At 45.4% G+C, this 16250-nt stretch overlaps 1 protein-coding gene across 2 annotated transcripts in view; it reads left to right on the forward strand.

Annotated features, from left to right (window-relative positions):
* The window catches only part of LOC124485801 (unconventional myosin-X-like), a 73214-nt gene that overhangs the window by 19070 nt on the left and 37894 nt on the right, over positions 1 to 16250 (forward strand). For both annotated transcript variants that reach the window (XM_047047626.1, XM_047047627.1), the window contains exons 3-11: positions 9732 to 9890; positions 10987 to 11174; positions 11382 to 11516; positions 11826 to 11950; positions 12707 to 12720; positions 12873 to 12957; positions 13114 to 13220; positions 14491 to 14620; positions 14804 to 14922. In XM_047047626.1, the coding sequence (XP_046903582.1) occupies positions 9732 to 9890; positions 10987 to 11174; positions 11382 to 11516; positions 11826 to 11950; positions 12707 to 12720; positions 12873 to 12957; positions 13114 to 13220; positions 14491 to 14620; positions 14804 to 14922 (1062 nt within the window). The remainder of the gene's footprint in view (positions 1 to 9731; positions 9891 to 10986; positions 11175 to 11381; positions 11517 to 11825; positions 11951 to 12706; positions 12721 to 12872; positions 12958 to 13113; positions 13221 to 14490; positions 14621 to 14803; positions 14923 to 16250) is intronic.

The following is a 16250-nucleotide window of genomic DNA, read 5'->3' on the forward strand; positions in this document are numbered from 1 at the left end:
GGTAATTTCTTTGTCTGAACTAAAATGGCTAAATATGCAAAAAAGAAATATTTCACAGACTGAGATCAAGGTTCTAACAAAAGAGGTGGCTAGCTGTCATTAGGTAGGCCTATTAGGAACAAAAGAAAGTTGGCGGAGTGTAAAACTGTCACTAGGGCCGTAAATAATGTGGGTTCGGAGAACCGAACCATGGCAGAAATTATTAAGAAATGGTCCGATGTAAAACTCAAAATTAAGAAACGTGCCTCCTGTCTGTCATGGATGAGCCAGAGTCAGGCTCACAGAGACAATTGCATTTTCCCATGCCAATCTTAGTTGCACAGCGAGTATATATTTCATCTGTGGTAAATAATCCATGCTGCGTGCAATATTAACCATATTCAGAGGGTGACATGCATTTCCTGAGTGATTTTGTCGTTCGTTTGACACCCTCAAGCAGTCCCGGCGTTATGGGCGGGCTTTAGGGGCCGGGTCCGCCCCCAGAGTCAGCTGTGCCCGCCTTGGACGAACAAGCCTTTTTCTTTTTCTTTTTACTGAAGAACCGAGACTGAGAGCCAGTAAAACAAACACCCTCAAAAACAGCCAAAATGTTATACAAATGTAACGTTAAAACTCATGATTAAGATGCTTAATGATTGCCAAGGCCTACATTATTCTCCCCGTTTCTATTTTGTATCACAATGTTGTCCATGATTTAGGCTAACGCAATTAGCCCTCTTTATATACGCTATATAGGCCTAGGCCTATGGTGGTTGTGCACAATAGTTGTCCATGCTTTATCTGTTTCAATACGAAATGTGTTATGTTAATACCGTTGGACAAATTCAAAGTTCACTTGGGAGGTAATTCAGCTTAATGTTATTCCACGCAATTTAAGCTGGTTCCAAGTTGATGCTTTGCGGTTGAAGAGGCCTAACGCTCCTCTTTTTATTTTCTGCATAAGCCGGTTCTGCACAATGGTAGGCTCGTTGTCCATGACTTACCTGTTTCAATACCAAATCAAGTCTGTTATGTGTAAACCTGTATGAATTCATTCAATGCCCATTTGGAAGATAATTAAGATAATGTTACATGATGATATTTATTTAATTTGTGCCCCTCCAAAAACAATGGCATGTCAGTCCGTGAATTTATGGCGCTGGGTCTGCACTCAAGTTTGATTTATTAAGTGGTGGCGGATTAAACAGTTAATAGTATTTCTCGTTTAGGTTTTGGCATTTTGATGTGAATCATCCACATCCATGATCAAACTTTTATTAACCGAGGTAATTATATTTTTTGAATAGTCAACATCATAGACATTTGACAGTAACTTTAGTGGAAACTTTATTTTGTAATGTTTGGTGAGTTTCGGCACTTTTCAGTTAGAATTCGCCATTTTACAGAGCCAGACAAGACTTTCTGGACGGCCCGCACATTCTCACTTCAAGTTAATTTGTATTCATCATAAGCTTTTCGTCAGTACGCAAGCTTTTCGTGTCTACGCTGGTTTATACATGAGGCCCCTGGGGAGGCCCATCCAGCTATCTCCTCCAGTCTTGGTCTGGGTCAGAGGCCTGGTTCCTCCTCTCCAGGCCCCCCAGGAGAAGCCTTGTCCAACCCTGCTGGTCCCAGGGTGCTGGGTGGATGGGGAGGGGGTGCATCCAGAGATCTTCCTCCTCTGACTGTCTGACTGATGATTGGATGGAGATGATGCAGCTCAGTGGTAGATCTGACTTCAGATAAAACGGTCGGAGCTTCCCCCCTTTTACTGTCAGCAGCCAAACAGGGAAGCAGAAAACTGCAACCAGATGAAAGGCTCCCATGGCCATTTCAGAAATAGATAAAGGAACAGACAAAGCTGAACTCAGGGTTCGCTACAAGGGGGCAGGACCTATCATTCTCCACGGCCCCTGTTTCTCTACCCTAGGGTAAGGGACCTATCATTCTCCCCAGCCCCTGTCTCTCTACCCTAGGTTTAGGGTTAGGGACCTATCATTCTCCCCAGCCCTTGTCTCTCTCCCCTAGGGTTAGGGACAGAGTTGGGTAACGTTACTTTTTAAAGTAACTAATTACAGTTACTAGTTACATTTCTTGTTACGTTACTTGGTTTCTTGCTGTAGAGAGTAAGGCGTTAAGTTACTTTTGCGTTACATTAAGAAAAGTCTTTTATTTCTTAGACAATTCACCTTGGTCACTCTTATGTCCAGAAGGCACATTTAATGGGTTGACCACAGCAATTGCACACCAAATGAACGAAGGGGAACCCCCTGGGGTGAACAGGGGTCAGGATGTGAGTGTGTTTGGGCGAGTCACTACAGTCTGTCATCAAACATGTGGTGGTGTGTGAGTGTGCATGTGAGAACATGTATGTGAGAATGTGTTGGTGTGAAAGCTCGTTTGTGTGTGTGTTCATATGTGTGTGTAAAAGTGTGTGGGTGAGACTAGTGTCTCTGTACGGGACAGGAAACATATGTATCTCTATTAGGAAGGATCACAGATGACAAGGGGACCTGGCTGTGCTGCTGGCCGTTCCACAAGGACCCCTCACACTATGACTGACCCATCACCTTGTAGTCTAGAAAGGCAAGAATCTCTGTGTGTCTGTGGCTTGATTATCTAGAGAAGCAGCTCTGTGCAGTGGCGGTTCTAGACATATTTTACTGGGGGGGCCAAGGGGGGGGGGGGGCAGTGTTTAATCAGAGGGGTACATAAAAAAAACTAATGATATTTAAACATTAAATACTTACATTTTGCTTTACATTATAATCATACAAACGGCTCTGGCTCTCCCTCTTCCAACTCCTCAGCTCTCTCAATACCTTGATATGTTTCTCTCACTTTTTTATTTACTGGGGCAAAAAAGGCTGTAATGTCCCTTCCTCGTTTCGTGATGACTACTAGAAAAAGAAAAACGCGTAAAAATAAATAAATAATAATTAAAAAAATTATTCAGTCACCTCAGGGGGGGGCCACAGGGGGGGCCAGGGACATTTTTACAGGGACTCTGGCCCCTGTGTAGAACCGCCCCTGCCTCTTTGTGAAGTTATCTTGGTCAGGACCCAAGGACCTCATGACCCCAAGCGTGTTACTGTCTGAGTCTTGTGAGTTATGGGTTGCTGGCAGGGTTTGCTCATGTGTGTTTGTCCTCTTCTGAGCTCAGAGGAGTGTGTTGAGGTCATGGGGCACGCTGCGGGGAGAGGCTTGCTCTGGAGATTTGTTTGTGTACAAATGTGTGTCTTTTTAGGTGTGTGTGTTCATGTCTGTGTGTATGTTTCCATCTGTTTCTGTGTGTTTGTGTGCCGAAGTGGTTGTTTGTGTGTGTCTGTGTATTCAACAGTATTTTCATTAAGAGAAAGATTCATTTTTGTGGTTGTTTCCCCTGAAGATGTTCCAGCTTTAGTCTCCATAATTAATCTAGCTTCAAAGCTGGAATGGCTCGTTTATGTCCAGATTCACTTCCATTTAACAGTCAATCGAGCCATTGTTTGTGTCTGTACAGGGCTTTTATCAGTGTGTTTACGGAGCTCTCCATGCTCACACAAACATGTGATGGCGGGTTATCTGATGGGTCGGGTTAGGGTTACAGTTACAGTCTTATGTAGATTTTGCCTCTTCTTTTTGGCTGCCTCAGACATCAATACCCCCTATGAAAGCCTTTGAGGCTTCCCATGGAGATTTGTTCAGTGCTGCCTATGTTTGCATCAAAGAACATTTTCAAATCTTCTCTTAACTTTCCCCTAAAGAGGCCGTTTAGTAATAATGATGTATTCATTCTCCATCTCTCCTTTTTCTCCGGTTCGCCATTCATATTTAGTACCAGCTCCACTGGTGCATGATCCATAATAGTAGTCTCTCTGATAAAGACTAATTTTAGAGCGAGTGTGTGATAATAATGCCAAGCATTCTGCAAAGTTCTTTTTATAATCCAATGGAGTGCAGTGCCGTGATTGACGTTGTTCAGATCAGCATTTCAAAATGTTTTAAAACAATCCCCGTCTTTCACGTGCCTCCACGGGCATCATGGGAACTCATCACAGCCATTTGACTCTGATTGGTCCCAGCCCCTTCACTCTGATTGGTCGTTTGGACATCCCCTGCACCGTGTGCTTCACTAGCGGCATTAGGAGGCTGTATTGGAGGCTGTATCATAACTTCTGTGAATTTTGTTTTGTTAATGAACTATTGAGATTAACAGAGGCATTCGCAATAAAACGAAGCTAAGCGCTTAATGCACCGGAGTTTGTAGTAAGGAAAATAGAGAAATTCTGTTTTGTTATTTAGAAGCAAAATCGCTTTTACAACTGATATGGGTAGGTTAGTGGTGACTGCTGGCGTAACATTGAATCTCTTCTGTCAAAGGGTTTTTTATGGATGGAATGCTGGATAGCTAACAGAACAACTCAGTATAGATCAGTGAATTTTGTTACATAAATTAATGTGCTTACTGATGTCAAAATTGACTGCACATTTCAAATGTGCACAAACTTTTAACAAATCAACTACACAATATAATCACCACCTGCATCACAGACATGGGCACTATTCCTACCACTTTAGCCTCCTTGGTCGGCAGAACTGTGCAAGCGCTATATGGTGAATTAGGCCTGCAATCATGACAACTGGCTAAACCATTGTGCATGTAATTACTTCTGTTATGAACAGTTTGTGGTGGTAAGACAAATTAACAGAGAAACAACACAATACATTTTGGTCAACATAACATAAGCAATTGATAATGTAACAGCAGACAAATTAAGGCTACTTTATCATTTGCATGAATGTAGTATAGCGGGGTTTGCTTGTTTAAGATAGAAATACTTAATTTATTACATTTACATTACATTTATTCATTTAGCAGACGCTTTTATCCAAAGCGACTTCCAAGAGAGAGCTTACAAAAGAGCATAGGTCACTGATCATAACAACGAGGTAGTCCCAAACATTGCAAGTAGCCAAAACATAAAGCATACTTTGTGAAAAGCTAAACAAGTGCCAAAGGGAAGACCCATAAGAGCATGCAGTTATACAAGTTACAAATTAAACAACATGAACCACAAAAGTGCAGGACTGTACCTGTAGTTTATAATAAAGTCTCTAGGGGCACCACCTTCATATTGGGTTAGGACATTACGGAATCCTATGTTTAATATGTAATAATCAGTCGAATCTTAAGGAATGAATTCGTTCTACATTTACATTTAGTCATTTAGCAGACGCTCTTATCCAGTGCAACTTACGGTAAGTACAGGGACATTTCCCCTGAGGGAAATCTTGGCTGTAGTAAACGAATCTGTGTAATTCGATCGAAAGGTTCTTTCGTGAAAGTATTTCTTTTTAATCTGCGGTGAGAATGAGTTTGGTTATCTCTGTCGCAATTAGAAATGCGTTTGGTTACTTCTGCAGAATCGTCCAGAAACTAGTGTTGCAATCACTATAATGTTGAATCTCAGGAGCTTGGCGAGATCCTTTTTGAATGCCTTTCCGTTTGTCTGGACTTGCTGCATCAATGGACTCAGCTAGTGATTACTTGTTGTTGGTATTTATAATCAGAATAAGGGGAAGCGCCATATGGCAGGTGAAACAGTTCATTGGTCAGTTCCTTGGCCTGGGTGTTGTTCAAAAGGGTTCACAGATAGGTGTTAAGAGGCCGTTACTTTTGGATGGTGTCCTTAAAATGTTCATACCTTGCATATACTTCATAATCTACACAACATTTATAAATGGTTTGGTTTGTTAGTTTAAATTCCTTTTGATATCAAGGTTGACTGACTTATTTTAACAGGAAAGGAAGTTACATTAAATTATCAAATTACATCAACACAGCATTAAAGGGAAAGCATAAATTGTCACACACAAATTACAATAATCCTTCTAGTGTCCACAAACAGTATTGTCTGTGAGAAATGTTTGTAAATCCATTAAATGTCTGTTTTCGATAAATCCTTTGTTTAATCCAGAGTTTTCTGGAGTAGGGAGAGGTTGAGGAAGGTGGGCCATTTGGCCAGCCCTTCTCCCTTCCCTGGGAAGACGACGCCAGTTCTGGTATCAACCGATTGAGGCTCATCCAGAAAGATAGTGGCATTGTATGAAGCGTCATATAATGCAAAGTCGGGGGTTCTTGTGTTCATGTGGTCGGCAGTACTGTGTCTTACTGAGGTGATCAGAAATGGCTGTCATGAAGGTTTGACACCATGCTAGAGTAGGCTACTACAGCATTGGCAATTTAACTAGAATATATGTGGAGGTTGAACAAGTACTTAAGAGATGACAGATAATTAAATCTGTGATCTGAGAAACACACTACATACACACAACACACACACACTTCACATACACACAACACACACACGCCTCACACATACGCAATTACATTAATAGGACCACATCCGCCCTTCCTTTCCTCCCAGTATCCCTTGTTGCAGGGTGGGACCCCAGTGTTGCAGGGTGTGACCGTAGTGTTGCAAATGGACAGGCAGTTTGCGTCTGTGTGTGTGTGTGCGTCTGTGTGTGCCTGTCTATGTGTGTGTGTGTCTCTTTGTGTATATGTGTGCGTGCGTGAGTGTGTGTGTGCACTTGCATGCATATGTTTGCGCGTGTGAGTGTGCTCTGGCACATCTCATGTAAGACTCCATTGATCTCTGCACAGCTGGTCAGGTCAGGTGGCCTTGCCCCTCCTACTTGCATAAATATTCAATACATGAATATTCAATACAGCCAAGCTCAACAAAGCTCTGTCAGGGTGTTGTTTCAGACACAAAGCATGGAACCCCCCCCCCACCACCCTCCCACACAAACACACCTCTCACACAACCACCCCCACACCTCTCACCCCCCACACAAACACCCCTCTCTCCTCCCCACCCCACCCCTCCCCCACCCACCCCCCCGACAACACACACAGTGACTGGACTCCTGCTTGTGAGCATCGAGCGAGACTGTTACTGACCAATTGTCATAGACACACATACCCCCTTTCCACCAAAGTGAACCGGGAGCTAGTTCGGAGCTGGTGCTAGAGCACCAGGCAGTTTATCAATCCGAAGAACGTTAAGAACGCGAGGTTGAGATGAGTGTTTTCTTGGCTATTGCGCAATACTCTGGATTTGCAGCAGTATGACAACACTGGCATTATCAGGGCAACATTTTATAAACTTTTGCTGTATGATGCTTGTGTTTTACATTTGTGTTAAATATAGGCTCAATAGCTCATATTTGTGTTTGTCATTTCACTCATTTGATAGGATTATGATAAAACGCAGCAACTAGTGTCTGCACTGCACTGGGAGGCTAGCTAGGTTATCAAAAGGTCTGAGCAAATTTACAAATTTGCAGTTTCATCAATAAAATAAGCACATTTTTAGCAACTACACTGCCGACTTCTTCTTACATTTTAATTCAAATTCTGATTTACGAGTACCGTTTAGCTGAAATATGACTTGTAAAAACTTAGAGCAATGGCAGTCAAAGGATTCTGTTCGTCTTGTTGGTCACGGTAACCCCGCCCCAAGCAGTTCTTACTTGGTTCCCAATCTAGCCCAGCTCCGAAGTGGTGCTATTTGCGAACCACGTACCAACCACTTATGCCATTACAGACTGCAAAGGGAGAGGCTACAGTGAGACCTAGTCCTCTGTCCTATTGCCAGACAAGTTGAACGCTCTCGCTTTGAGAGGGACAGTGACCCCCCCTGCAGTGGAGCTACCTGAAGGCCTAGCCAGTGGTGTGCCTACACTAACTGTAGCTGAAGTGAGGCATTGCTTCAAAAAGAACAACCCTCGCAAGGCACCTGGCCCAGACGGCATATCAGGTAGGGCCCTCAGGGGCTGCGCTGACCAGCATGAATGACTATCGCCCGATGGCACTGACCTCTGTCATCATGAAGTGCTTCGAGCGGCTAGTCAAATCATTCATCTGCTCCTCGCTGCCCCCCACCCTGGAGCCTATGCAGTATGCATACCAGTCCAATATGTCTACAGACAATGCCATCGCCCTGACTATGCACACTGCTCTCTCCCACCTGGACAAAGGGAATACGTATGTGAGGATGCTGTTCATTGACTACAGCTCTGCATTCAACACCATCATCCCCTCCAGACTGGTCTCCAAGCTTGTGGACCTGGGACTAAGCACCTCCCTCTGCAAGTGGATCTTTCACTTCCTGACGGGGAGGCTACAGGTGGTGAGAATCGGTGACCGCACCTCATCCATACTGATCACCAACACAGGCTGTGTGCTCAGCCCTCTCCTGTTCTCCTTGTTCACTCATGACTGTGCGGCAACGCACAGGTACAACCTCCTTGTTAAGTTTGCTGACAACACAACCATTTTGAGCCTCATCTCTGGCAGTGACAAGTCAGCCTACAGAGAGGAGGTTGATACCCTCACATCATGGCGTCAGGACAATAACCTCTCTCTCAACATCAGCAAGACTAAGGAAATGATTGTGGACTATATGAGGCGGCAAGAAGAGGAGCATGCACCCCTACACCAACGTATCCAAAGTGGAGAAGGTCAGCTGCTTCAGATTCCTCGGGGTGAACATCAGCAATGATCTCACCTGGTCTGCTCACATGGCAAAGGTGGTCAAAACAGCCCGAAACGCCTCTTTTTTTGAGGATACTGAAGAAGTTGGGCATGGACTCAGTCATCCTCACTAACTTTTACAGATGCACTATAGAGAGCATAATGACTGGTTGCATCACAGTGTGGTATGGGAGCTGCACAGAGAGGGACAGCAAGGCCCTACGTAGTGTGGTCCGGTCTGCTGAGTTCATCATCGGCAGGAAGCTCCCAGCCCTACAGGACACCTACCACACACGATGCCTCAAGAAAGCTGGCAGGATTCTAATAGACTGTTACCACCCATCCTTCAGTCTTTTTACCCCGTTGCCTTCTGGCAGGTAATCCAGAAGCATTCGGTCTTGCACACTCAGACTGGACAACAGTTTCTTTCCAATGGCCATCAGGCTTCTGAATGGACATTGATATGGACACTGAACAGCAATATTGCACTATTGTACTTCACTTGTCTTAGGTTAGTATAGGTTTATAAGGTTAGTATAGGTTATTATGTGTATTATGTGTATTTAGAGGTTTAGTATACTGTTTTAAATATTGTATATTATTTGTAAATTAGGAGGTTTACTATATTTTAGCTTATCATAGATTTAATCTTCAGTATGTTCTGTGTACTTATATGTTATGTTATGCCAACTTGCTTTGCGTTGTGTTGTCCTAAGAATTTCAGTGCCCAGTCTGACCCTGTGTTGTTCTGTCCATCTGACAATAAAAGACTTGAACTTGAACTTTGAAGATTAGGTGCATGATCGGCTACCACATGAACCTGCTTTACTGAACAGCTGAGGTTATGAATGCTACACTACGTGTAAAGCCCCTGCGGTATTCATGTCTCCGTTTGGTCATGGGCGCACACACGCACACACACACACTAACTCATGATCAGAAATGGTCTGTATCTGGAGGTGTAGTTGACCAGTGGAGAGGTGGTGCTGGGGGGTGGGTGCTTTTGTCATGGGGAGGGGTCAGGGGGTAAATCTTCTAGTCTCTGCTTAGATTACCTAACTCTGCATCACTGCACTGCCTTTCATTCCCTTGGGGTCCCCTCTCACCCTCCCCTGACCCACCCACCTACATCCCCCTGACCCACCCTCCTACATCCCCATGACCCACCCACCTACACCCCCTGACCCCCCCTCCTACACCACACTGAAATGTAGTTATGTGTGCCCAGGTGGTGTTTCTCCAGGAGAAGCAGCAGGTCAGAGAGAGGGTGCTTCTCATGCAGCCCAGCAGCATCCAGGGTGTGGAGGACATGTCCTGTCTGGACGAGCTGCACGAGGCCGCCATCATGCACAACCTCCACCTACGCTACACCCAGGACCTCATTTATGTAAGGCAGCTCTGCTTCGCCTGGACTTCACTCTGCTGCCTCACATTCGAGAAGTCCCCAGGGGCTATTAGGCCATTTACAAAAAATACTAGAATCATAGTTTAGTTTAACAGGTGGGTGGGTATAGCTTAGTGGGTAGAGCATTGCACTGCAGATGAAGAGATTGAAGATAAACTGAATTTATTTACTAGTTAGCAATCTATCTTGTTGCACTGTAAGTAATGATCCATCAGAATGACATTACAACCTACATCAACACTTAACACATAGGTTACATTGACCACCATATCACTACATACCTACAGTAGCAACATTGTAGGAGCATATAGGAACTGTAGTTACACTTCCTTAAGGTTTAGGAAACAAGTTATTCCAAAATTTAAACTTGGTGTGGGAGAAATTGGGATTCCCAGGAGTATGTGAACTAACCCATACTGTGCTTTTTTATATGTAATAACCTATACCGCTAACACTTAATACCATTTACCATTACCTTACAATTCCTTTGTACCTACAATGTTTTACTAAAAGAAGCACTATTTAATTATATGGTAGTTGATGTGACCTTAACTTTAAAGGGTTGCCCAACCTGTTGTCGTTATCAATGTTATGACCCACAAACACATTTAACCAGGTCCTGTGCGAGTGGAGCCTAAAATAGTAGCATCATCTGTTTCAAAGTAGGCCATCTTGCACTGTTGAGGTTTTCTTGAAAAGTTTCTAACCTTCGCTGAACGGTTTCTAGGGCCCTGATAGGAGCTACTGGGGCACAGAGACAATGTCTCTATGAAGACATGTTGGGCACGTTTCTATACCTGACCTAACTTCCTATAGAGATAAGCAGAATAAACAGACTAATCTATCTGTTGTCCCTTCCCTCCTCTTCTCTCCATCCACTCCTCTCCTCCTCCCTCCTCTCCTCCATCCTCTCCTCCCTCCTCTCCTCCTTCATCCTCATCTTCTCTTCTCCCTGCCTCCCATTCCCCTCCTCCCCTGTCTTACCCACACCCCTCTCCATTCCATCCCCTTCTACATTCCTCCCTCCTCCCTTCCTCTCCTCTCCTCCACCCTCCTCTTCCCTCCTCCTCGCCTCCAGACTAACATTGGCTCCATTCTAGCAGCGGTGAACCCCTACAAGCAGGTCCCAGGTCTGTATGACTGCGCCGCCGTGGAGCGCTACAGTCAGCACCACCTGGGCGAGCTCCCCCCCCACATCTTCGCTGTGGCTAACGAGTGTTACCGCTGTCTGTGGAAAAGACACGACAGCCAATGTGTGCTCATCAGGTGAACCTTGGACTCTGTGGAGGAACAGTGTTACTCATTGTGGATCTGGATCTGTTGAAAATAATACAATTTGTTTTTGTGTCTGAATTTTTGTTTGACCTGTTTTTATATTCTCTCCTCTTGTCTTCTGTTCTCAACTCTCCCCCACCCTCCTCTTCTCCTCCCCCTCAACTCCTCTTCTCCATCTCTGTCCCTCCATCTCTGTAGTGGAGAGAGCGGGGCAGGGAAGACAGAGAGCACCAAGCTGCTGTTGAAGTTTCTGTCAGTGATGAGTCAGAACTCTGCTGGTGCCCCCCTGTCTGAGAGGAGCACCGATGTGGAGCAGGCCATCGTCCAGAGCAGGTGCTGCAACCACAACACAACCACATAACTGCAACCACAACACAACCACATAACTGCAACCACAACAAAACCTCATAACTGCAACCACAACACAACCACACAACTGCAACCACAACACAACCACATAACTGCAACCACAACAAAACCTCATAACATGAAAACTTCATAACCATAAAACAATCGCGACACAATCATGATGCAACTAAACCAAAACAGCATAACAACAACTAGAACATTACAACAGAATGTACTCAAAATACCCTGTCAATGCCTCTTTCTCCGATAATCTCACTGTGTCCCCGTCCCCAGTCCTATCATGGAAGCGTTTGGGAATGCCAAGACTGTTTACAACAACAACTCCAGCCGCTTCGGGAAGTTCATCCATCTGCACGTCTCTGAGAACGGAAACATCCAGGGAGGATGCATCATCGACTGTATCCTCACCTCCTTACCTCCTACCTCCTCACCTCTTACCTCCTCACCTCCTACCTCCTCACCTCCTACCTCCTCACATTCCCACGTCCTCACCTCCTACCTCGTCATCTCTTACCTCTTCACCTCCTCACTTTACCTCCTCACCTCTTACCTCATCACCTACCTCCTCACCTCTCACCTCTTACCTCTTCACCTCCTCACTTCTTACCTCCTCACCTCTTACCTCTTCACCTCCTCACTTCCTTCCTCCTCAACTCTTACCTCCTCACCTCCTCACTGTCCTCACCTCCTACCTCGTCATCTCTTACCTCTTCACCTCCTCACTTCTTACCTCCTCACCTCTTACCTCATCACCTACCTTCTCACCTCTTACCTCTTCACCTCCTCACTTGCTTCCTCCTCAACTCTTACCTCCTCACCTCCTCACCGCCTCACCTCCTCACCTCATTCCTCCTCACCTCTTACCTCCTCATCTCCTCACCACCTCACCTCCTCACCTCATTCCTCCTCACCTCTTACCTCCTCATCTCCTTCCTCTTACCCCCTCACCTCCTACTTCCATACATTTAATCTCCTACCTCCTAATCTACTACCTCTTAACTTCTCAACTCCTAACTCCTCACTTCCTTCCTCCTCACCTCCTAACTCCTTTCATTACTCACTCACTTACGTGCTTGCTTGCTTATTCATAATAGAAGTATCATAGAATGGCCCAGATTTACAGTTACAAGTTCTCCTTGACTTTAAACCTTCAGATTTACTAGAAAAGGTAAAATAAATCTACACATTGCGGTTCCTGTGTGTCTCCTCATGCTGATCCTCCACCAGGACCCCCTCCATCTTCCTGTTTTTAGAACCAAACATCTTTCACACACATTAGAGGGGAATATAGACTGATGGTGGAACTTTTCTGTGTTCTAGAACCGGGTGGTGAGACAGAACCCTGGGGAGAGGAACTATCACATCTTCTACGCTCTTCTGGCTGGGGTCCCCAGAGAACACAGAGGTGGAGCACCACAGCACCCAGACATCCTACTGGTTCTGCAAAAACTATTTGTTTTTAAATGATCACATGCTCATGCAAAGTTTCTATGTATGTGTGTGTGTGTGTTTGTGTCTGTGTGTGCTTGACATGTTGTGTGTGCGTATGCGTGTCTTTCAGATGTCTACTTCCTCTCCGAAGGTCCAGAGTCCTACCACTACCTGAGCCAATCTGGCTGTGTGACGGACAGAAGTCTGGGTGACAATCAGCTCTTCAACAGCGTCATGGTAAGGGGCAGCCACACGTTTCCAAACTAATAGAATCACCATCGGAATCCTCAAGATGTTCCATGTTATTACAGTAGAGGGCGATAGAGTCCATTATACAGTAAAATCTGCACAACTTTCATTTAATTTCATTTATTCATTTAGCAGACGCTTTTATCCAAAGCGACTTCTAAGAGAGAGCTTTACAAAGTGCATAGGTCACTGATAATAACAACAAGCATTGCGGGTAGCCAAAACAAGAATCACACATTGTGAACAACCCAAAAATAAGTGCCAAAGGGAAGAACATAAGAGCACGTAGTTAAGCAAGTTACAATTAAACAACATGAATCTCTAAGTGCAAGTGTACCTGTAGAAAAATCAAACAGCAGTAAAAATAAAAATAAGATGAACTCAAATAGAATATTTCGCAGCGAATACAACAGTTTAAATCAGTTTCCACTAACCAACAAGAGCAACAAGTCTCTAAGCAAGAGTCATTGTGATCCTTGAGGAAACTAGCATTGGGTTCTGCAGACCATTCCTAAGTACCGTTGTACTCCCAGTACCGTTGTACTCCCAACTACAACTACCTCAAGCCTGTTTCTCACTGTCTCCAGTTCTGTGTTCAGGCTCTATTAAAACTCTCAGATATTCCCCCTTCTGCCCACCCTTCCTGAGCAAGGATGGGAAACTCTGTCTACACAGCTGGTACCAGCTAGATACCAGAGCAGTCATATCACATATCTCTCACAGAAAGGCAGGAAGGAAGGTCCTGTCTTTGGGATTGTTTTCAAGGCGCAGTTCCTCCAGTGTCTTGCTCTCCTCTTTGTGTGTGTGTGTGATCATGTGTAAAAGTCTGTGTCTTACTCCTTATGCGTGGGTGTGTGTCTGAGAGTGTGTATGTGTATATCTGTGTGTCGGAGGCCTATGTCTCACCTCTTCCCCCTCTCTCTCTCGCTCTCCCTCTCTCTTCCCCCTCTCTCTCTCGCTCTCCCTCTCTCTCACCCCCTCTCTCTCTCGCTCTCCCTCTCTCTGCCCCCTCTCTCTCGCTCTCCTTCTATCTCACCCCCTCTCTCTCTCGCTCTCCCTCTCTCTGCCCCTTCTCCCCCATCTCCCTCTCTCTCCTCTCCCTCTCTCTCACCCTCTCTCCCTCTCTCACCCTCTCTCCCTCTCTCTCTCACCCCCTCTCCCTCCTCTCTGCCCCCTCCCGCTCCCCTCCCTCCGCTCTCCCTCCTCTTCCTCTCTCTCCCCCCTCGACCTCTCTCTTACTGTCTCTGTCCGCTCACAGGAAGCCCTGAAGGTGATGGGGTTCAGTGAGGAGGACATTAGAGATGTGTTCCAGCTGTTGTCAGCTGTGCTGCAGATGGGCAACATTGAGTTCATGATGGCCGGAGGAGCTCAGATCACCTCTAAAGGAGGTCAGGTGTCATCCATACCTCCTCATGAGTAAACGTAAACATCCTTACGTCCTCATGGCTAAACGTAAAAAGGTCTTTCTTTAGCTAACTTGCTAAGGTCTGTGGCACCAGCACGATGGCTTGAGGTACAGTCGAGATGGTGTGTAGTGGTCAGTAACCCTGTTCTCTGCTGTGTGTCTGTAGTGGTCAGTAACGTGAGTGAGCTACTAGGTCTGGACTCCTTCCAGCTATCTGAGGTTCTGACCCAGCGCTCCATGATCCTGAGAGGAGAGGAGATCTGCTCCCCTCTCTCCATCGAGCAGGTAGGCCCTTCTACCACGACCACCTCAGTTCTTCACCTAATATCTTCTACAGAATGTCAAACTAACGCCAATCTGGATAAAGAATATACATAAACCATAGGGTGGATTAAAAACACACGTAAACCCAAGTATACATGGCAAATTTGACTAATTCTCATTCATTCTCTTAGTTCACCTTCCCTCTCTCTTTCCCTCTTTCTCTCTTTCTCTTTCTCCATTCTTCTCTTTCCCCTCCCTCTATCGTCCCCCTGCCCTAGTTCCCTCCACCCCCACATCCCCTCTCAGATCCTAGCGTGACTCTCAGCCATTTCCTGCTTTTTGTCCTCCACATTCCCAGCATAATAAAGGATGGTGATAGTCATCTCAGTACACATGGGTGCGGTACCCACACACTGTCCACTAGGGGCAGTGTTGCATAAACGCTCCTCTTGACGGAGGACAGGGGCAGAACTCTTTTCTTATCTCTAGCCACGCTCTGTTTCTCATTTGTGCGATAAAAGTCTGATTCTAAGCTTTGTGTATATATGCGATCCTATTCATCGTGGACAAACAGAATAATTGAATGTTCCTTTCAGACAGAGGTTGGTAGACGCTAGTCCTCCACCCACCCTGTCTCATAGCTCTTGGTGATTATGCAGAGAGGTCCTGGGCCTTTGTGGTCATTACTGGAGGAGAACAAGGAACCTTTTCACTGTTTAAGACAAAGACCTCAGAGCAAGAGCTCTCTGCTCGGGAAATACACAGCCTCCTGTGTCTTAATACACTCTATTATCCCTGCTGGTCTCTCTTTTTCTCCTTCTCTGGTCTCTGTCTCTGTTCTTTCTCTCGGGTCTCTATCTTTGGTCTTTTTTTCTCCGGTCTCTCTTAGAACAGACTGTCTCACAGCCAGCAGCCTCTGCAGATCTGTGTGCCCCTCACATCCTGGACTAACAGCCATTCTTCTAGCTCCTTCTGGCTGTTGGTTCCTCTAGCCCCTTGTCCCATTTACCCAACATTCAGCCGTCATGATACGGGCTGATGAATGACTGTAAAGCCCTAGCAGCATTGTTACCTGTTTACACACCCGCACAAACCTGCTATTATTCATTTCAATAACAACACAATGTCTGGAGGAACCTCTGGCTCACTGTGTTCTGCTTACATATTTAGCTTGTGTGGTTTCAGCTTCAGTGCAGTCAGTGACCATTCCCCTCTGCAATGGTGGAAATAGGAGGTGAGCAGGTTAGTTCTCCTGGCTTATCTGTGAGTTTCCTGGTGTCTTGTAAAGGGGTTTTGTGTCTTGGCCTCATCCCCCGCTGGCCTCCCAGGTAAACAGGGGCCCATAGGGG

The sequence above is a fragment of the Hypomesus transpacificus genome, chromosome 23 (assembly GCF_021917145.1).
Source record: "Hypomesus transpacificus isolate Combined female chromosome 23, fHypTra1, whole genome shotgun sequence".
Classification (NCBI taxonomy): Eukaryota; Metazoa; Chordata; class Actinopteri; order Osmeriformes; family Osmeridae; genus Hypomesus; species Hypomesus transpacificus.